The sequence below is a fragment of the Ursus americanus genome, chromosome 7, assembly GCF_024610735.1.
Source record: "Ursus americanus isolate L20-20 chromosome 7, mUrsAme1.1.p, whole genome shotgun sequence".
Taxonomy (NCBI): domain Eukaryota; kingdom Metazoa; phylum Chordata; class Mammalia; order Carnivora; family Ursidae; genus Ursus; species Ursus americanus.
Window position 1 is genome coordinate 52,950,637 of NC_142133.1, and position 23,258 is coordinate 52,973,894.

The 23,258-nt window shown below is 38.4% G+C and overlaps 1 protein-coding gene across 3 annotated transcripts in view; it reads right to left on the reverse strand.

Moving 5' to 3' along the window:
• Positions 1 to 23,258, reverse strand: part of EML4 (EMAP like 4) — a 156,630-nt gene that overhangs the window by 5,848 nt on the left and 127,524 nt on the right. For all 3 annotated transcript variants that reach the window (XM_045809005.2, XM_045809004.2, XM_087863707.1), the window contains 3 exons: positions 11,201 to 11,289; positions 9,751 to 9,848; positions 390 to 477 (listed from right to left, as the gene is read on the reverse strand). In XM_045809005.2, the coding sequence (XP_045664961.1) occupies positions 390 to 477; positions 9,751 to 9,848; positions 11,201 to 11,289 (275 nt within the window). The remainder of the gene's footprint in view (positions 1 to 389; positions 478 to 9,750; positions 9,849 to 11,200; positions 11,290 to 23,258) is intronic.

Sequence of the window (23,258 nt, forward strand, 5' to 3'; positions counted from 1 at the left end):
AGTGCCTGTGTACAAATGTATTTTCAAGTGTATCTTGATTCAGACTAGCCATGTTTACTTGTATTTATAATCCATACACTGAAAAATGTTAAGACACATTTAAAAAGGAAAACCAAGTGTTCCTTTTAACATTAACTACAAAGCCATATTAGAGCAGCAATCTCCCTGAGTAATTTCTTAGGACGACATCCACATACATTAAGTTAATTCGTTACTTTCTTGGGGAAGTGAACCACATTTGCGATTCTCATTCCTTAGCTCAGAGTAACACATGTTTTGTCAAGTCAGAGAGGCAGCCTGCGCTCTCTGCACAACTCAGATTCTGCACAGCCTGTTCACCCGCGCCCCTGACCCACGCGTCTCAGCGGCATGTGATCGTTCATACTTACAGTACAATATCTCATAGTCTCCTGAGTTAGACATTATATACTTGTTGTCTGGGGACCAGTCAAGGTGTGTGATATAGCTGGAATGTCCCTAGGGAACAAGAGATCAACTATTAGAAAGCACTTAGCGTTTTGAATAATAAATAGTAGCCAATAGGTTTTCTGAATGGCCATTCATCTGGAATTCCTAATGTATACAGAGGAGTATCACAGCCTCTAGAACGGACCAGGGCTCACAGGTCTTTAGTTTTTTTTCACCCTATCTTGCCGGGAACCAAAGATGCAGGTATGCAAAGATGCCAAGTTATACATGAAGAGTTCTAGAAGAACTCTGGAACGGGGTGGGGGGAGGGGCGCCTTGGTGGCTCAGTAGGTTAAGCATCTGACTCTTGATTTTGGCTCAGGTCATGATCTCAGAGTCACGGGACTGAGCCCTCCATCGGGCTCTGTGCTCAGCTCCCTCTACCTCTGTTCCTCCCCCTGCTCTCGTGTTCTCTCTCTGAAATAAATAAAATCTTAAAAAAGCAAAAACAAAACAATTCTGGAACGAAAGAGAGCTCACCACAGTGGAAACATTAAGCACCTGGAACTTGGGAGTATCCTGCTGGTCTGTCCACCTAGACAGCAGCAACAAGCACCTACCACCTGTGTCAGACTTCCACGGAAGAGGAGTCTCATAGACTTGTGCCTTTAGGACACCTCACAGATCACCTACCCTCGGGCCTTTTTTCAAGTCACTGGTGTCTCCTTTAGAGGGACTTCGTTTTCGAGAATGAAGTAAGGGTTTGGGGCTGGTCACAGAGAGTAGTTTTCCTGGGCTGCTGCTTAGCATCCAGGGTCTACCCCAGAGGCTGGGAAATACGGCACAGATACATGTGCACGTGGAGGTCTCCTAGAAAAACTCTTCTCTCCAAAGAATATTTCTGGGGAAAAGTCCCCCAACATGTACTCCGTCAGAGGAGCTGAATCCAGTATGACCACTTAAACAGGAGACATGATCTTTTTCTGCTCTAGTTTTTACTAACACTGTGGGAATTAAGACAAAAAACTAAATGCTGTATTTTGTTGCCTTTCTATGTAAGCATCTGATAATTTCTAAGATAAATCACACGTGGGGCGCCTGGGTGGCTCAGTCGTTAAGCGTCTGCCTTCGGCTCAGGGCGTGATCCCAGGGTCCTGGGATTGAGCCCCGCATCGGGCATCGGGCTCCTCTGCCGGGAGCCTGCTTCTTCCTCTCCCACTCCCCCTGCTTGTGTTCCCTCTCTCGCTGCCCCTCTCTCTGTCAAATAAATAAAATAAAATAAAAAAAATATCGCACAGGTCTTAATGTGCACAATGAGACTCAAAGGCACTTCTATCTCCTACAGTCTGTGGTAAGGCATACTTAATTTCTATTTACTTTCCGATATACTAGCTTACTGCACACATTTTTTTAATTAAAAAATTCAAAGTACCTTAGGTGCAGTTTTTAATGATCCACACAAAGTATTCTAATTATTCCATTACCCTTCTGAAGTCTAACGACACCTCTCTGGAGCTATAATCTCCCCCACAGTGCTGTATGGCAAATATATTTATACATTTAAATACATTTAAATGCTGTGAATTTGAGAACTGTGAAGCTCCTGAAATCACCAGAGATTAGGAGGTACACTGGAAAACAGGTTGGGAATCACTTGCTAGGCACAATGGAGACCTACCAACTTCACAAGAAATCGAGTTTCAAAGCCAGAAAGACACATATGGGTTACTGGATATTTTCTGAATCTGGCAGGAGGATAAGGTTCACACAAATCCTTTTCATGGTACACATGAGTCTGATGATGCCTGGCTCTGGCGTTAGAAGCCATGCCTCTCAGATAAGAAAACTGCTGGCTACATGCATGAGGATTTTACCAGATTAATCAGGCAAAGTGCAGTCCTCCAAGAAGCATTCACACTAATGGAGAAATATTTAAAAATATCATCTGGGACTCTGAAAAGGCTTTAATAACATTATTTAGAAGAGCATTAAAAGCACTGTGTGTATACGTAATACTCCTGTAGTTCCATCTGTATTGGACACAGAACATATTTAGAAGGTAAATCAGTTATCAAGTATTCTCAAAAAGGACTCCTGAGTAGCAAAAGTACCCAATATAGGAAAGACCTTGGGGAAGTTACCAATTCATACCGGAAAAACGAAGTATTTTTTCCCTGGTATGGATTCCAATAAATAAGCAAATGAAAGATTAACTGTAACTATTTGGGGTCTATCATGTTACCTTCCCAGACACCACCCTGGAGTGTCCTTGCCCTGCCCAACTCACAGGCTATGGAGCCTCAAACTCCACCCCAAGGGCACAGAGACAATTGGGAGCAAAATCTAGTATACTTCCTTGAAAAGAAACAGTAAAGTACTCTAAGTTGGCACTTTCATTACTGTTTTTATTAAATAATCTTAGTAATAATCACAAGTGATGGAGCCCAAAAATTTTACTCTGAAAAAAGTATTTTAGCTAAATCTTTGTCAACTGGAGGATCATCTACATCAGGGGTTCGCAACCCTGATTATATATTAAAATTACATGAGGAGTTTTTTTAAACAAGTGCCAAGGCCTGGAGTTAGGGATCTAACCTTTTCCCGAAGTAGGTATTCGGGTGTGACCCCCCATCTAGAGCAGTGCTGGAAAACGCAGGTAGAGAACAGTCCACTCGTACTCTACTGATTTGAAATACTTGTTATTATCTAGTAGATTTCCATATAAACAGATCTGTTTCTGGACTCCTCTGTCCAGTCAGTCTGTCTGCCTATCTCTAGCCAACTGTGATAGTTTTGTGGGATGTGGAAAATTTCAGATGAACTTTAGAACCATTTTATCAACGTTGAAAATTTAAGACTGCATCAAATTTAGAGAGGAATTTGTAGAGAACAGATATTTTTATCAAGTCTTTAGATTTAGAAACACATTATGTCTCTTATTTTTTCAGTTTTTTTTCCCCCAGCCATGATTCCTGTGATTTGCTAGGTTTAGTCTCAAAACATCTAGTTTCTGTTGCTATTGAGAACAGGATTCCCTCCCCCATCACATTTCTTTTTTTAATTAATTATTTGAGAGCGAGAGCAAGCGCAGAAGCAGGGGGAGGGCGAGGCAGAGGGAGAAGCAGGTTCCCCACTGAGCAGGGAGCCAGACTCGGGGCTTCCCCTCGATTCCAGGACCCTAAGATCATGACCAAGGGGAAGGCAGATGCTTAACCCACTGAGGCATCCAGGCCCACCCCTCACCCCCCAGCCAATCATGTTTCTGATGTGCTCTTGCTGGTTCAAGGGAAAGCTATTCTTAAAAAAAAAAAAAAAATATATATATATATATATATGTATATATATATGTATGTATATGTATATGTATATATATGTTTTTTTATTTAAGTAATCTCTACACGCCATGTGGGGCCTTGAACTCAACAACCCAGAGGTCAAGAGTTGCATGCTCTTCCAACTGAGCTAGCCAGGTGCCCCGAGGGAAAGCTATTCTTCAGAGTACTGCATAGCTGCCTTTATTTATTTTATTTTATTTTATTTTATTTTATTTTATTTTATTTTATTTTATTTTATTTTATCTATTCTATTCTATTCTATTCTATTCTATTCTATTCTATTCTATTCTATTTTATTTAACAGAGACAGCCAGCGAGAGAGGGAACACAAGCAGGGAGAGTGGGAGAGGAAGAAGCAGGCTCCCAGCGGAGGAGCCTGATGTGGGACTCGATCCCAGAACGCTGGGATCACGCCCTGAGCCGAAGGCAGACGCTTAACGACTGTGCAACCCAGGCGCCCCCCATAGCTGCCTATTCAATCCACATTCCTCCCCCTTCTGTTAAATGCCCGGCTGAAACACCGGTTTCCCAATCTCTTCTGCAGCTAGAGGTGGCAGAAATCACTGAGTGGGGCTTCCAGGGAAACTTCAAGAGAACAGACTGAGAAGGAGCAGTACCTTTCCCCTTGGTCCGATCCTTTCCTCCTGGAACTAGGATCTGATGACCAGAGAATGACAATATAAAGAAAGAAACATTTTGAGTCCCTGGTGACTTCTGCTTAAATGCGAACACATCCCTCATTTTTTATAAGTCACCAGGTACTGCATATATCCTGTTATAGTAACCCTGAATCCTATGCCTTACCGAAATACTGGATTAGTTTTATGGATTAGTTTCTTGGAGAATTTCTAAGCAGACAGTTTAAGACTTTTTTATTCTCTTTTTGATGTATATTTTCAATTACCAAAATCCTGGCAAAAACAACTTTTACCAGCACTTCTTTCCGATCCTAACAGACTCTGTAACAGTACCTGACTCCCTCCAACTTCAATATACTTCATTTCCTGTGCCACCATCTCAGAGCAGCAGTGTTAAAAGGAACACAGGAATTTGAGTCAAACAGAAAGCCAGTATGCTGGGACTCAGGTGTAGAATAAAATCATCTTAATCCTACTGCAAGTAGAGTAGAAACGTTAGGTCAATCAGAACACTTAAACTCTTTCAAGGAAAATACACAATTATCCATAATTAGAAAACTCTTCTTCAACTTTCGCAGATTTGTAATAAATGCTGAAAAACACTCCTAAGTACAGCCCAGGGCTCATCTAGTTCCTGAGAACAATGCTGCTGCTGCTGCTGGCACCCGACACCGAGCAGAGAACGTTCTACGCACAGGGCGTACGCGGTCAACTCTCCATCTCCCAGCAGCCTGTGTGAGGACGCCCACTTAGCAGATGAGCAAGTCCAGGAGGCAGAGAGAGCTTACATAACTTTTCTGAGGTCACATAATAAAGAACCGGTGGAGCCAGAGTTTAAGCCCAGGTCAGAGCACAGCACTGAAATCATGCTGATCTTTTTACTCATCTCTCTAACACTGAAGATGAGCAGAAAGTTATTTCAAAGCAGCGTTTTAAGAAAAGGAATTTACAAGTAACTAAGGACTTTTTCAGTACATTTTCAAAATAGCACAGGAAAAGCTGAGGTAAAGAAACACTGTATGGAAAGCGAGACTACAAAACTTCACAATCCTCAACTCATGTTACTCAAGGATATTTCAGATAACCAACTGGTAGTCTTCAAATTCGTTTTAGCTATAAAATCTTACATATTAAATCTTACAAGAGAAGCCCAATATGCAAAGCAAAGAAAACCGTACCCATACCAGCCCAGCCCAGCCCCAACCTCAGGGATTTGCAGGAGACAAGTTAAAAAGAGCTCCTGAATCCAAAGCCTTTTCAAGGAACTTTCCTATAGCAGCAGTTACAGTATCAAACTGCTTGGAAGTGCCTGCGTGGCTCAGTCAGTCAGGCGTGGACTCTGGGTCATGATCTCTGTCATGGGATCAACCCCACTCTACGCTCAGCATGGAGTCCACGTGAGATTCTCCCCCCCTCTGCCCGCGCCCCCCTCCCCGCCCCACTGACTGCACGCATGTGCACGCAGGCTCGCGCTCTCAAAAATAAGAAATCAAACTGCTTACAACATAGTCAATACATGATACAACCATGACCCCCTGAATCCTACAGTTTAATCAAACCACTTTTTCTAATGGGTACTAAACACTAAGAAGATGGATGTTTTCATGCGAAGTAGAAGAAAAAAGGTTATTCTGAATTAGATGGTCTAATTGAGAGGCAGAAAATGCCACAGATCTGGTAAAGGAGGCTTGGGGCGTGTGCTGGAGGGAATGCGGAGAGCCCACGGGCAGCCGGAAGACAGTGTGCTCCCAGCGGCAAACGTGGGAAGTGAGAGGGCAGAGACAGGTCACAGACGAGAAAGTGAAAGGCTGTCACAGACAAACATCATAGAGGGATGACTCCATTCTCTCTTCCTCTCCATCCCTCAGCCTGCCCAGAGAGGTCAGGCTCATGAGGAACAGATTACTTCTTGGAAGATCACTGGGGTTCCTTCAAAGAGAAGTCTGGGACCAGCCGTGTGTAGTAAACACACTTGGGGTGTTTGAGGCTGCTCCCTAACAGCAAGTCAATTCAATGAATGGAAGAGCCAGTTCTGTGTGTTTATGGAAAGTGCAGTGAAGTTCCCCAGGAACCTCTGAGAGTTAAACTTTACAATCAACATAGAATAAGTCAAAGCAGAAAACGGCCAAGAAACAAGAGTCATCATAGGTGCAAGCCCAGCAAGGACAGAGTACAACCTGACTGCATGTATGAATCTGTCCCAGGAAAGTGTTATTTAGGTGGGTGGTCAGCAATGAGTCCAGAGGCAAATGTGGATAGTTCCCACCTAATGTCTAGGGCAGAGGGACCAGTTCCAGTGGCAGCTACGGACCTGCTTGGGGATGCAGGTGCCAAGCTTGCTCACCTCCTGATTATGCTCTGGTTTCGCATGCATATTTCTGCCGGAAGGGAAGTACTGGCTGGAAGATGGGCATGTCCTGTCCCCTTGGCATTTATATACCTTACTTTAAATGAATAAGCTAGCATTCTGATTTTAAGCTGGTTTCCTGAGGCTTGCTTATAGAGAGAAAACCTTAATGGCCAGAAGAAAGTAGGCTTCAGTCCCTTACCAGTTACAGGTTTTAGAAACTGGTATTTTATAAAACAGCTTTGGAGAACTTGCATGATGTAAGTCCATGTCTCTAAAATGGAACTTGTTTTGTTTCTTAGCTTATGACTGAGCAAGGCCCTGGCCTGTAACAACCTTGTCAAGCATGCCACTGATGAGGCATGCGAGCTGCCCTCTACCAGGAAGTGCTCGTTTGTGTTCTTGGGTACCAGTCATCTTCTCAACTGACGTTTGCACATAAAACGATGCCACGAAGAGGGACAGGCTCCAACTGCTTGGTTAATTTAATAAAGGGACATTCTCTAAAGTTCTAAATATGCTTCTGCAGCTATGGTGGTTACTTAAATATTGACTAGTACTAGGAAAATATTGGAAATAAAATAGAAAACAGCATTGGTATTTGCAACTCTGAGAATAGTTCCTAATCTTTACAACAATCCTATATAGTAGGAACTGTTATAATGTCCAATTTTAAGATAATAAAATTAAAACTCAAAGAAGTTAATTAACTTGCCTAAAGTCTCAATCTAGTAAGCAGCAAAACCAGCATTAGCGCCGTTCTGTCTGTCCTCTACCCTAGCAGACAACAGATAAAAGCAGTTAACATGAAACTGTAAGACCAGCTGGTGGAAGCAGACAGCAAGGAGAAGTGACAGCTGGAAGCGAAGCACAGAACATTAGATAATTAGAAAAGCAGAGTAGCTGAGCCTTTCATTATAGTCTCAAACAGTACTATCAACTTTAACAGTTCCTAAGGATATCTCAAAATAATACTTCCAAATGCTTTAAAGATAAAAGCTGCCTAACTGGAGAAGGCCAAGTCTCAGGCAATTGATAAGCTTGCCATTTCGCAACACTTCCAAGGTCATTCTCATTATCCGGTGTCACACACTGCTGTTTCCTTTTTGGACCAGGTGTACTGTAAGAGCACAGGACAGTGAGATACATACTGAAAAATCGGAGGCATTAACGTTACACTGGAAAGCCTGCTCTACTAAGAGAAGAGGGTTCAGGCCCTGGATTTGCCACCACAAGGTGTGACCAAGGACAAGTCCTTTATCTTGTCGGAAAGTCAGTCTCCAATCAGTAAAATAAGAGCTGAGCCAAGTGTGTGCTACAGGGCTACCTGTAAAATTTTATAGGATTCCACAAGATTAAATTGTAATTGACATACTGTGTTTATTAAGGCATGAACTTTTTTAAAAGGCTGAGGTAAAAAATTAAGAAAAACTTGGTGCCTGGTAGGTAAACTTTAGTAACCTGAAAATTCCTTTCAGTGGAACATTTCATTTGCTCGTGTGGTTACAGCAATGAGGCATTACTGTACTATTCCATATCACAAATATTATGGTAATAAATTGATTAAAAGAGATTTCAATAAATTAATGGGTAATGATTCATAATTGTTATCAAGGCAAAAAATTTATTTTGGATAAATTCTAAAAGTTTGATGTTGCTTGTAGATCAGTTTATAGGCTGGTTTTAGCCTATGGTACAAAATACATGTGTGCACGCACACTAAGTAAATCAACAAGTCTCTTCTTTGAATAGTACATGGCCTGGGTTTTGCTTATGGATATGCTTCTAAAAACTAATTCTTTTATTTATCCTCCCTAAAACTATTTTGTGATCTGTGCTGCCACTACCCACCAATTCATCAAGTAATTTTCTAATCCTTTCCTGATGTACACACCAAGTTACCTCATTTTCTATAAAAATAATTGTTAACACAAACATTGAATACCTATTATTTGCCAAGCACCGAAGTATTTTTTTTTTTTTTAAAGATTTTATTTATTTATTTGACAGAGATAGAGACAGCCAGCGAGAGAGGGAACACAAGCAGGGGGAGTGGGAGAGGAAGAAGCAGGCCCATAGCATAGGAGCCCGATGTGGGGCTCGATCCCATAACGCCGGGATCACGCCCTGAGCCGAAGGCAGACGCTTAACCGCTGTGCCACCCAGGCGCCCCAGCACCGAAGTATTTTATACACATTAATTTATTTTAATCCAGTGAAGTAGAAACTGCTGTTATCTTCACTTTATAGATGAGACAACTGAAACAGAGACTTAAAGGTCACACTAGCTTGTAAGTGGTGAAATAAGAATTCAAATCCAGGCAGTCTGATCCCAAGTCGGTGCTCTGAACCACTATGCTACATTGCCTGCCTTTCTTGTCCTGCCCTAAGCTCAGATGTATACTTTTTGAGGACAAGGAATAAATCTTACATATATTCCTGGTGTCCAGAACATTTCTCAAGTTAGCAGAATGCCTGCCATAAGGTAGGTACTCAGAAAGGCTACAGAAGTGAATCAAGTCTACCTTACAATGATAACAAAGTCAATCAGAACAACAAATTAAAGGAAATATGCTTCTGTTAACTCTCTTAATGCAGACTGATCTCCATATAAATTATTTTACTTTTAGCGGTAAAAGAGGTGATACAGGAAATTGCAGAGTGTTGGGGGTGGACAGGAATGTGGGACACCGGGATTAAAAGTGAGATACCCTTTCATTTCTGACTCACTCCATTTTCAAAAAGTGTTATTCTAAGGGTTTCCTATGGAAACAGATTTTATTTAAGAAACTGCCTTAAATCTAGTCAGAAACATATTAAACTCCCATCAAAAGAAGAAACATTTCTAAAGTACACAGGGAACTGCAATAGTCTGCTGTTAAGTAATCTGTTTTCAAAGAGATTAAAGTTTAAAGGAGTTAAGGATAGAAAACAATGGATACATCAATGTAAAAATTTAACTTATCACAAATAAAAATTTCCAACAATTTTACAGCTTAACTTATTTTACTTCAACTACTTACAGTGCACTTTCCATGTCTGCTATATTTTCTTCCATTTTCTGAGACTACATAGAGGTAAATAAAGTTGTCATGAGATCCTACGGCCAGGAGGGTGCCATCTAGAATGAGACAGGAAAAAGTGTTAACTAGAGAAATAATCTGACAGATCTGCTGCTATTTTATTGGACCTGTACTAAATGAATGCTATTTTACAAATGTTGTTAAATCTCACTAATTTAACTGTTATTTGGTATTTGATGAATGAATCCTTCCATCACTAAGCACACCTGAAAAACATGGCCATCTAGTGCAGTCATTTCTTGGAGAAACTCACAGGTCTTGGACTCGAGGCTCATCCCCTTCTAGTTAGCTACAAACTGGTTCCAGGGAAGTTAACCTGCTCTTATGGGTCTAAGTACACAGTACTCCTAAGCTGAGTGTTCAATTGCTCATTTCAGCTGAGCACATACAACCTCTCCAACTCGGGAAGGGACTATGTTCTCTTCTTTTATGGTCTCTCTCCTATTGTTCTTACCAGGTAACAGATGGTTGATAAAGTCCAACTGATCTTTGGATTTTAATTGCTATATTTGTAGTAATTTGCTAGTACAGCACTAAAAAAAGCCAAGCCAAACAGAAAACCTTTTCTGCTTTAAGATAACTTGCCAGGCTTATAGCCTGAGCAAATACTCTTCCTTCCATGTTCGACTCAGAGAATAGTATTCTGTGCTTCCTTTTAAACAACTTAGAAGCAATCAAAAAGATACTTGGATTCCACACTGATTCAACAACTACTGCAACATATGTTCAAATATAAGCAAATGTCACTCATACCAACTCCAGGGAAGAATGATATGAATCAAAACCATATTAAAAATGGGAAAAGGGAATGGGAATATTATGGAAACATAATTAACATTTTGAATAAAGTATAAAGAATTATTCAAAGAAGGCTAAATGAATTTATCAAATTTTTATGAGTCTGAGTATTTTATCTAATTAACAAAACCATCCATTACTATGTAGCCAGTAATGCAACTAGATTTTAAAAAACTTGAACAGCCTATAATAGTGTGTATTTTGAATATTACTATATTTTATATTTTCTTACATATAAAAAAAGATTGCTAAATAGATGTAACATTCAGCCTAAAACCTATTCAAAATTCTAAGTGTGTGTAATTCTCCCCAAAATGGGATTTGATTGTACTGTATTCTGCTTTCAATTGCAAATGCAGTTGTAACAGTTCATTCTAAATTTCTTTGATGATTTAGATGTTGTTTAACTTTAGAAGATCTTCTGCAGTTTCCTGCAACAGAATTTAATCTGATGCTGGGGGAAACATACTCAATAGTTAACAAGTTTAGAGAGTAAAGAAAAAAGTAGTCAGCTTTAGTGGAAGTAAAAATATAAAAATATGCAATGACAGAGAAATGCTGCGAATGCCAGGATGGGGGTAAATACACCTACCTACTGAGTAGCGCATCACAGAGAGCTGTTCATTCCCATCTGTGTGGATAGAAACTAGATCTCTGGTTTCTGCATCCAGAACAAACCACCTGTTAAGAAGTAAAAATCTAAATTTTCTTCATATAGTAGCACTTAAAGAAAAAAAGATTGCTTACTTTTTCTCTTTTAAAAAATTTCAACAAATTTTAACAATGCCCTTAAATATGACACGTTTCCATCATCCACTGAATAATAAATTCGTTTTACAAAATGCTGCTAAATACAATATAAATATATGGGCCAGGCATGTTCTCATTTCTGTTTAGGTATTCACTCAATGCCAACTGGGTCTCTTTGCTAGGTAACATCTAAACAGAACGTTAAGATGACAGGATCAGTGTTCTTGAAGATTAAACTAGAGATGGGGGAAAAGAAACAAGCTAATTGAAACAAAGGACAATTAAGGGACAATCTCAGTGATGGTGACCATATACAATAGAAGGGAAATGAACAAAAGACGACACGGAAAAACCTTTAGGAAAGACGTAGGACAGTTTGAGCTGAACACTGAGGGAAAGAGGTACAGATGGTTCAGTGGCAGGAGGAATGACAGCTGCACAGCTACGGAGGTGGGAAGGAGCACAGACAGTATGAAGGTGGGCGGCGAAGGTGGAGGGCCGTTCATTTAGTGTGATTTCAAAGGAACCAGCAGGGGGCGCTCTGACTCTCCAATACCTCCGCACGTGCACAAAGCTCTGAATTCTTTCAAAGATAGTTTCTTGTTCACATTTACAGGAAAAGTCAAAATGTAAAAGCCTTTTGAGAGGCAAAATAATGGTTAAATTCAACTATATAATAAATAACTTATCAAATCTTTTTATAAGAGCACTTGAAAGGACACCTGGGTGGCACAGCTGGTTAAGCCTTGGACTCCTGGTTTCGGTTCAGGTCCTAATCTCAGGGTTGTGAGATGGAACCCCGCACTGGGTTCCCTGCTCAGTGTGGAGTTTGCTTAAGACTCTCTCTCCCTCTCCCCTTGCCCCCCACCGCCACCACGCTCACTCGTTCTAAAATAAATAAATGTTAAAAAAAAAAAGGGGGGCACTCGAAGGGAAGGATGTGCTTCAGAAAAGCATGGCAAAATACGAGGTATAAAGCAAAGACTGGCAACTGAGGACAGACAACTAGATACTGGATAAGTGAGAGGAAGGCAGGTTATAAACAGCATACACAGCTGCTTGGAGGAGTTGAGCTGGGCATGGCCTGGCTCAGATCAGTCACTAAATAAACATTTGGAGAATGAATAAACAAATATGAAATAAGTCTTGAACATGACAAAAGCCAAGTTTTAGGAAGAATTATTTAATAGTGTAGTGTGTAGGAAGAAATGTTCTGTGTGGAGAGAATGAGACAAGACTAGCAACTTTTGTTTTTAAGATGGGAAAAAATCCACCACTCAAATAAGCCAATATAGAAATCATAATGACAGTTCCTTGTAATTTTGAAGCTTTAAAACTAATACCAGGAAAGAGACTATTTCCCCTTCAGATTAAAAGAAATACTATTTAGAAGAGAGAAAATGGCATGAAAGAATTAAAAAGAAAAGTTTAGTGATGTTGCTTAACATGCCTTAGTGCGTGCAAGGTAGAAGACGAAAGACTAAAGGGGCCAACTCTTACTACCTATCAGTGAAATCCCTCTCGAGTTAAAAACTTTCATGAGGGAATTTTAGTAACTTGTGAGCTATGGGTTGAAACTTCTAGGTAGCTAGCCTAATTCATAAATTCTCTGTTGGTAAGAGAAATGGCTTCTACCTGTGAATACCTGAATTAAGGCCAATAGTAGGGAACTGGCACTCTGAAGCTCCACGCCGTGTGCTTAGTGGTCATTTCCACTTCAAAAGGTGTGTTACTTCACCGCAACTGGACAGTACCCATAGATTATAGGTTTCTTCTGAGCATGTAATTTATTAATTGATTTTTATGGCTACAATTGTGAAACTCCTCTGAGCCAAGAAATGCCAAAGCTGCTGCCAAGTGAACTGCCTTTTCAGAATAAGGGTACAAAATATTCCAACCCAGACTGCTCAGACAGACCTAAAGAACAATGACCAGCGTCACTCTGTAGGTATCAGATTTCAAGTTTTTAATGAGTTTATGGAAACTCTATTATCTTAGGCATTTGAAAAATTACCATTTTTTATCTGGAGAGCCCCAACTACTGTTCCCTCTAACCCCAGACTACTGTTTCCAAGTCAATTTAATCTTCTTAGGAAAATTACAAATAATTTTCTCTTTTTGGAAATTCCCTTAAAAAGTAGTAAACAAAACAAAACCCACAACAAACCCCAGAATGTCTGCTGGTGTAACATGAAGAAACCTAAAACTCTGAATTGTTGACTGATTAGAGATGGCAGCTATCCAAAAAAAACAAAAACAAAAACACAAACCAACCCCTCCAAAAAACAAACCTGCCTACTTTTTCTATTTCTTTAATTACATATCAGAGGTTAATTATCCAACTTTAATCAAGTAATTTTTAGTTAATAATTCAATAACTTTGTTATAAAAAGTATCTAACTTCCATACAGACCCCAGCAATAATTTTAAAGTTCCCACCCTTTCCATTCCATGAATTATGTTCTACCTTCAGAAAAGACTTTTGGCCTCAGGACCTCTGTCTCTAACAAATGTATGGAGAAGACAACAAATCCTCTAGCAAAGGGAATTTTCAAGAAATAAATATTTAAGTTTCACGGGGTTGAACCGTATTCTTATTTCAGTCCAGAGTATATACATTGGAACCAAGCTTCTGCTTTAAGATAATCTGGAATCATCAGGCTTTATATGGCCTAAAGGACCCAATGCATCCTTCTAAATGTAATCGCTCAGTATCACAGAGGGGAACTCTTTGGTGATATATTTAAATTACTCTGACTTGTGGGTCAAATACCAAAGCGTAGTACCATCATTTATCTTGACTTTCTAAAAAGACACTATATTGATTTCTTTAGTGGCAAGGAAAGAATCAAAATTTTAGCGATGGAAAGTATCACATTCTGAAGTCCCTAAATGAATATATATATATATGTTTATGAGTTAAAAAATATTCATCATAATATAAAGTGTGTCCTCTGGATGGCAGGTTTGTAACCCCCCAACCTGCCCTGCGCCATCCCCCTTCTTCTTTATGACCTTCTACTTCTAAGAATAGGAATAGTTTATATCAGAAAAACGTAAAGTCAAAACCAGGGGAAGAGAAGCCTAATTCAACTCTCTTATTTTACAAATGAAAACACCGAAATGCTCTGATTTCAAAAACATCTAACCAGTCATCAACCAACTAGTTAGTTGAGAGAGCTTCTGGCCCTTCTGCTTTTCACTAATATCACACAAGGGAAGGGTATGATTCCATAGAAAGTGCTCTTTCTAGGTCTTTGAGATACATTAGCATTTAGGGATCAAGAGAAAAATGGAGTTAGCCAAGGAGACAGAAGAGTTCATAAAGTGGCAAACAGTTCAAAGTAATATGAATTATACAAGTTATAAGGATTATGAAGTCTCACAGCAGCGAGTAATCAGAGAAGAGATGGGTGGTCTAGGATTTCATCACATCAGATGTGGCAAGAAATAAACAGGTAGAGAGCAACAGACAAGAAACTACAAAAAGGGTTGGCATGTATATAAAGGATAACAACTTGACCACTCTAGCTGGAGTGGTGAGGGAAAGATTTTTAATGAGCTTTAAAGGCCAGGCTAACAAGTTTGGATTCCACTGTTTAGGTATCAAGAAGAATTTAGGAATGTGCTAATCCAGTTAGCTCATAGTTTCCCACATTTGCTCAATCCATTCCTCCTGCTTAATATGAGCTCCTCACTCTTCACTGCTTCTTCAAGATCCAGGAACTTCAAGGCAGGACCAATCCCTCCTCTGTGAAGCATTCTCTGACCACTCAGACTCACTGTAATCTCTCGGTTGATATTTAAGCATTAGTGCCTGTTTATTCAGGTAATATTACACTACTAATAGGATATGTTATCTATTTATGTAGTATCTAATTAGGTTATAATCTACTTGTGGTTGGGACCAAGTCTCATATTTCTTTGTGCTACCCACTGCATCTAGTTAGTTCAGTGCTTTACAAGTTGCTGGAACTCAATAAGCATCTGAAGAGTGACTCAGAACTGGACTTACAACAAGGCAGAACTCAGGGAGATTCATGCTGATGGAGCTCAAAGACGCTGTGCACAACAGGAGTACCCGTGGGCCAAGTTAACACCAAATTACAGAGGGAAAAAGCTATTCTTTTCCAATTAGAAGGTTTCTCTTTTAATTATGTCAAAGAAAAGTCTCGGCTAATGCTAATATGTCTTTGATTATTGCCCCTTTTGAACAGCAGGAGCATTTCTTATACTCAGAACTTTACAGTTAACAGTACTTCAGCTACACCACTGGCTTGCTGAAGTGACAGTCACCACCAAAATTGAGGAGTTGAGCCAGATCACTTAAATCTCTCCAGGTCTAGGATTTTGTGATTCCATGTCAAAAACTAAAATCTCTACCTACCCACTCACCAGGCTCACTTTCCCAGCCTGCTTCCTTGTCAAAGCTATCACTATCACCATAGACCAGAAACTTTGGGATCTTCTTTGAAGTCACCTCTCTCAGGCTGTCCACTCCCCTTTCCATCCATATTTGCTATATATAATATGTTCTATATACTGACTCAATTTTATGGATTTCTTTCTTTGAAACAATTTCCAACTTTAAATCCTTGATTTTTATTCTCCTTATCATCACTTCGGGTTTATTGATTTCTCTAATTTCGGAGGTCTCACCTCCATTTACCAGCCTATAAAACGATTATGGCAAAAACTCTGTTGGTTGGGAAACAGAACTGGGTCCAAACAAGACCAGAGTAAAGTTCTATGTAAGGTACATGGAGAATTCTGTCTGACTTGATATAGACCTGATATCCCGATGGGATGGTAAATACATCTGTGGTTCCTTCGAGATCTGGGGCTGGTATACAGATTAAGTGCCTTTAGAGAAACTAGTTTCAAAAAATAGGAAGGGGAAGGATGATCAACTGGGATCTTGGAAAAATCAAGCGGAATGTATTTTTAACAATTCAGAGATTACAAACTTTCAAATTCATAACAGTTCAGGTTTACACATATTGTTAGCTTTATGAAAAACTTTAAATTCCATCAAGAAGCCCAAATTTTTACAAATGAGACAATGTAGTAAATATATAATGGAGTATTAATCTGCTATAAAAAAGAACAAGATCTTGCTATTTGCAACAACATGGATGGACCTAGAGGATGTAATGCTACGTGAAATAAGTCAATCAGAGAAAGACAAATACCATGAGTTCATGCATGTGGAGTTTAAGAAACAAAGAAAAAAAAAGACAAATAAATAGACTTTTAAATACAGAGAACTGGTGGTTTCCAGAGGGCTGGGGTGAAATAGAGAAAGAGGATCAACTATACACTTATCTCGATGAGCACTGAGTAACGTACAGAATTACTGAATCATGTTGTACACCGAAAACTGATATAACACTGTATAGTTAATTGTACTTCAATAAAAAAAAAGAATGTTATATTTGAAGATAGCATGTGCGTGTGATGCCTAACTTATTAATTAAATGGTTTACAGTTATTGGTTTGATAGATCTAAGATTTTGGTAACTGATTAACAATTACTAGTATGTACTAACTTTTATCCATTTATATGCTTATTACCCTGATACCAAAACCAGGCAAAGGCATCACAAGAAAACTACAGACTAATAATACCCTTTATGAATACAGATGCAAAAATCTTCAACAAAATATGAACAAATTGAATCCAGCAACATATAAAACATATATACCACGACCAAGTAGGATTTACCTCAAGAACACAAGGTTAGCATCTTAAAAATAATACACTACTCTGTATTAATTAAGGACAAAAACATGTTATATCTCAATAGATCAAAAAAGGTATTTGACAAAACCCTTTCATGATTAAAGATTCTCAACAAACTTAAAGGAAAATTCTTCTACCTGACAAGCGGCATCTATGAAAAACCTACAACCAACATTATACTTAGTGGTGAAAGGCTTTCCTTCTAAGAGAGAGAACAAGATAAGGATGACCACTCTTGCCACTTCTATTAAGTATTGTACCGGAGGTTCTTCTACTTAGGACAATTAGACAAGAAAAAAAAAAAAAAAAAAAGGATTCAGATCGGAAAGAAAATGATTTGTAGATTACATGGTCTTGCCTATAGAAAATCCTAAGGAGTCCACTAAAAACCTACTGGAAGAAATGAGTTTAGCAAATATGCAGGATATGAGATCAACAGATGAGAAGTAGTTGTACTTACATACACCAATAATAAATTTTCTGAAAATTAAAGTGTTTTCTCAATTTCATTTAAAATTGTATCAGGAGAATGAAATACTTAGGTACAAATTTAACAGATGTGTAAATCTGTACCCTACAAACTAAAAATACCTTGAAAAAGAAAAGCAAAGCTGGAGGTATCACAATTCTCAACTTCAAGTTATATTACAGAGCTGTAGTGATCAAAACGGAATGGTACAAAACAGACACCTAGATTAATGGAATAGAATAGAAAACTGAGAAATAAACCTACAACACTATAGTTAATCCTTGACAAAGCAGGAAAGTCTATCTAACGGGGAAAAGTCTCTTCAACAAATGATGTTGAGAAAACTGGGCAGCCACAAGCAAAAGAATGAAACTGGGCTACTCTCTTACACCAAACACAAAAATTAATTCAAAATGGATTAAAGACCTAAATGTGAGACCTGAAATCATAAAAATCCTAGAAGAGAACACAGGCAGTAACCTCTTTGACATCAGCCATAGCAATTTCTTTCTAGATATGTCTCCCGAGGGAAAAAAAGCAAAAATAAACTAGTGGGACTTCATCAACATAAAAAGCTTCTGCACAGCAAAGGAAGCAATCAACAAAAAGACAGCCTCCTAAATGGAGAAGATACATGCCAATGACATATCTGATAAAGGGTTAGTATCCAAAATCTATAGAGAAATTATAAAACTCAACACCCAAAAAATGAATAATCCAGTTAAAAAATGGGCAGAAATTTTTCCAAAGACGACATTACATATGGTCAACTGATGCATGAAAAGATGCTCAACGTCACTGATTACTGGGGAAATACAAATCAAAACTACAATGAATTATCACCTTATACCTGTCAGAATGGCTAAAATCAACAACGTAAGAACAGGTGTTGGTAAGGATATGGAGAAAGGGAAATTCTTTACACTGCTGGTGTGAGTGCAAACTGGTGCAGCTACTCTGGAGAACAGTATGGAGATTCCTCGAAAATTTAATAACAGAACTACGCTATGATCCAGCAATTGCACTACTAGATATTTACCCAAAGAATACAAAAATACTAATTCAAAGGGATACATGCACTCCAATGTTTACAGCTGCATTATCTACAATAACCAAATTATTGAAACAGCCCAAGTCCACTGAGAATGGATAAAGATGTAGTATATATACACAATGGAATATTACTTAGTCATAAAAAAGAATGAAGTCTCATCATTTTGCAATGAAACGGGTGGAGCTAGGGAGTATTATGCTAAGTGAAATATGTCTTCGGAGAAAGATAAATACCATATGATTTCACTCATATGTGGAATTTAAAAAGCAAAACAGCAGGGCACCTGGGTGGCTCAGTTGGTTAAGTGTCTGCCTTCAGCTCAGGTCATGATCCTGGAGTCCTAGGATCAAGTCCCATGTTGAGCTCCTGCTCAGCGGGAAGTCTGCTTTTCCATCTGACCCTCCCCCATCTCGTGCTCTCTCTCTCTCAAATAAATACAAAAAATCACTAAAAAAGAAATAAATAAAAAACAAAACATGGGCACCTGTGTGGCTCAGTCAGTTAAGCGTCCAATTCTTGATCTCTGCTCAGGTTATGATCTTGGGGTCTTGGGATCATTCCCACGAGGGGCTCTGTGCTCAGTGGAGAGTCAGCCTGGGATTCTCCCCCTCTCTCTGCCCCTCCCCTGGTTTGTGCATGTGCGTATGCTCTCTCTCAAATAAATCAATCTTTTAAAAAAAGGCAAAACAAATGAGCAAAGGGAAAAAAGAGAGAGGGGGCAAACCAAGAAACTATAGAGAACAAACTGATGGTTACAAGAGGAGAGGTGAGTGGGGGGGATGAATTAAGGAGCGCACTTGTGATGAGCACTGGATCTTGTAGGGAAGTGTTGAATCACTGAGTTGTACACCTGACTAGTATTACACTATATGTTAACTAACTGGAATTTAAATAAAAACTAAAAAAAATAGAAACTAAAAACATTTTTGGAAGAAACTAAAGATCTAAATAAATGGAAAAATATCTCCTGTTCATAAATTGAATTAATACTGTTAAGATATTGACACCTAAAAAAAATCTAAAAAATAAAAAAAAAATTGACATACTAAAAAAATCCCTATCAAAATGCCAGCTGGCTTCTTTGTAGAAACTGACAAAACTGATTTTAAAATTCATGTGGAAATTCGAAGGATCCTGGATAGCCAAAACCTCAAAAAAAAAAAAAAAAAAAAGAGTTGGAGGCTGGAGTACTCACATTTCCCAATTTCAGAATTTGCCACAACGCTACAATAATCACGGTTGTGATACTGCCACAAGGGTGGACATACAGATCAATGGAACAGTGTTCAGAGTCCAGAGAGAAACCAATGCATTTATGGTCAACTGATTTTCAACAAGGGTATAAATACCATTCAGTGGGGGGAAATGGTGGTGTAACAACTGGATATCCACATGCAAAAGAATGAAGTTGGATATCTACCTTACACCATATACAAAAATTAACTCAAGATGAATGAAGAGACCCAAAGGTAAGAGCCAAAACTATAAAATTCTCAGGGGAAAACACAGGAATAAATCCAGGAGAGACGGGAGGAAGAATAGACAAACTGGACTATGCAAAAACTTCAGAATTTTTTGTCACAAATGTTACTATTAAGAAAGTGAAAAGACAACCCTCAGAACAAAAGATAGGTGCGGGGCGCCTGGGTGGCACAGTGGCTAAGTGTCTGCCTTCGGCTCAGGGCGTGTTCCCGGCATTATGGGATCGAGCCCCACATCAGGCTCCTCCACTATGAGCCTGCTTCTTCCTCTCCCACTCCCCTTGCTTGTGTTCCCTCTCTCGCTGGCTGTCTCTATCTCTGTCAAATAAATAAATAAAATCTTTAAAAAAAAAAAGAAGATAGGTGCAAATCATGTCTGATAAGGTACTATATACAGAATATATGAAGAATCCTTACAACTCAACAAAAAACCAAACCAATTCAAAGATGGGCACAGGATTTGAATAGACATTTCCTAAAAAGGCTATCCAAGTGGCAAATAAGTGCATTAAAAAGGTAACAGCATTGGCCATCAGAGAAATGCAAGTCAAAACCACAACAAAAAAAGCATTTCATATCCACTAGGATGGCATGTTGGTGGGCATGTTGGGAAATTGGATCCTTTATACTTTGTTGGTGGAACTGCAAATGATGTAGCTATTGTGGAAAACAATTTGATTATCACAAGATCCAGGAAGTCTACTCCTTGGTATATGCTCAGGAGAGCTGAAAACATGTCCACACAAAAACTTGAATATAAATATTAGGTGAAAGAAGCTAGTCACAAAAGACCACATATTGTAGGAGTCTATTTATATGAAATCTCCAGAATAGGCAAACCTATAGAAACAGACCAGTTGCCTAGGGTTGGGGGAAGTGGATGAGGATAATGAAGAGTGACTGCATGGGTACAGGGTTTCTTTTTGTGTTAATGAAAATGTTCTGAAATTAGCTTGTGATAAAGCTTGTTAACTTACTAAAAACTATTGAATTGTATACTTTAAATGGATAACTTTTATGGTATATATCTCAATACAGCTATTAAAAAGAATCATTATGTGAGAATTAGTATGCTAAGGAAGAACTATGTCCACTTAGGGCTATATGTCTTTTTCTCTTAGAGATTATAATAGTAATATATTATTTTAAATGACAATTTTATTTATCACTGTGATAATTTACCCACACTTGTGCTTACTTCTTGATTCCAACAAGTAAATTTCTAGATTTGGACATGAAAAGATCTTTAAACATTTTGCTGATCACCTTTTCCGGATCATGCCCAATTTGGACATGTGTTGCACTATACTAAAAAAAAAAATTCCTTGCCCTAAGTGTGACTTTTTTTTAGGCTGAGGGGTCAGTGATAATAATCTGAATGGCTACACTGAGTAATTTTCAGTTTCAGACATTACAGCCAGGTATGCACAGACCCATGTAAAAAAAAAAAAATAAATGAGAAAGTTCTCCAAGAATCAGCAGAATCTAACCAGATACGAAACCAAAGACAGGAATAATGTATAGAATGAACACGGATAACTACATCTCCCCTAGGTTCTAAATAACGTCCACCTTTTATTTAGTTATCACATCACTGTCATTTATAAGGTGTTTCCTATTCACAACTCCAAGAGGAAACAACTGGCTTTAGTTTAAGTCATGTAAATTAAGTGAGTGACTTCTCATTTTAAGCTTGTTCATGATGACTTTGCAGCTACATAAATCTTAGAAAGTAACTTCAGTAAATTTAAATCAGGTCAGTTTCTCCTTAAAAATCAAGGCTCTGTATATATTGTGCACATGTACGTACACAAACACAGACCCAGCTCCATTCATCGAATGAAGCAGCATGTCTTAATGATTCAAATCCCTCTAGCCTTGCACTCTATTCAGTGTTTAATTCCTTTGTATATATAGTGTATGTTTCTAAAGTATGTCAGCCAGTGTAAGGTAAACTTTCCTTACAATATTTCTAAGTTATGCTACCAACACCATCAGCACATGTCAAAGAGTATTAATGGAGTAGTGGAAAGTGTTCAGCTTTGGAACCATATAGAATCTGAGTTGAAATCCCAGCTCAATCACAAGTGATAAGCTCCATGGGTCTTGGTTTTCTGTGCAATGGAGATATCAATGAATATTTTATTGCACTCCTGTGAAAGTTTAAAAAATATATATAAAAATAATTTAGTACAAGGTTTTGACTTCAGCATTTGTGATATTTGTTCATCTGCCCAAAAAACAGATCTGAAGTGAACTCGTTTGTGGTTTTCTGGAAACAAGTTTAGTACTATAGTTCAGATTGTTTCTAATGTGCTTAACACTTTTTTGTAAAATAGAAAATAATTTCCTTCAAATCCTACAAAGTGACCTGCCATACTCCCGTCTAAGTTGAAGTAATAATCTAATACCAACATGCATTTTGGAGAAATCTGAGATAGTAAGGCTGTCTATATTTGCAAGTTTTCACCAATTACTCTCCCTCCCTAGCAGCCTAATTCTAAAATTCACTTCTTTCAGAATCAAATAGCATCTTCATTATACATCCATGTTTCAGACTTTATCACTAGAGACCTGTTTTTCCATGATTCTTTTTTTTTTTAAGTAGGCTCCACATCCAGTGTGGAGTCCAACACAGGGCTTAAACTCACAACCGTGAGATCAAGACCTGTGCTGAGATCAAAAGTATGATCGTGCATAACTGACTGATCCCCCAGGCACCCCTCCATGATTCTAGATTTCGTAGTGCTGTATAGGAGACTTTCTAGAGGTGTTAATTTGTATCCAAGAACCAAAGGGAAAAACTTGCTATAAAAAAAACTCCAAACAACTAAATTTAGAATTAAATGAACTGATCTGAAATATCTGTCATATAAACAAAACTGTTTATATAAGTGTGTTCACAATAGTTTCACCTCATTAGAAATCAGCATTCTACATTTTCTACAGGTTTAACTTTTGGAAATTTACTTCGTATTTTTCTTCAGCTTCTTTAATAAAGAAATTAAGTTATTTATGGATGAAGGTTACTTACTAGCAGAAGCAATAAAAAGGACTCAATTAAAAATATACAGCTAATAAATATGAGAAAGTTCTTACTTAATAAACTTTGAAAGGTACTATATAAGGTCTGTAAAGACAAGTAATTAGTAA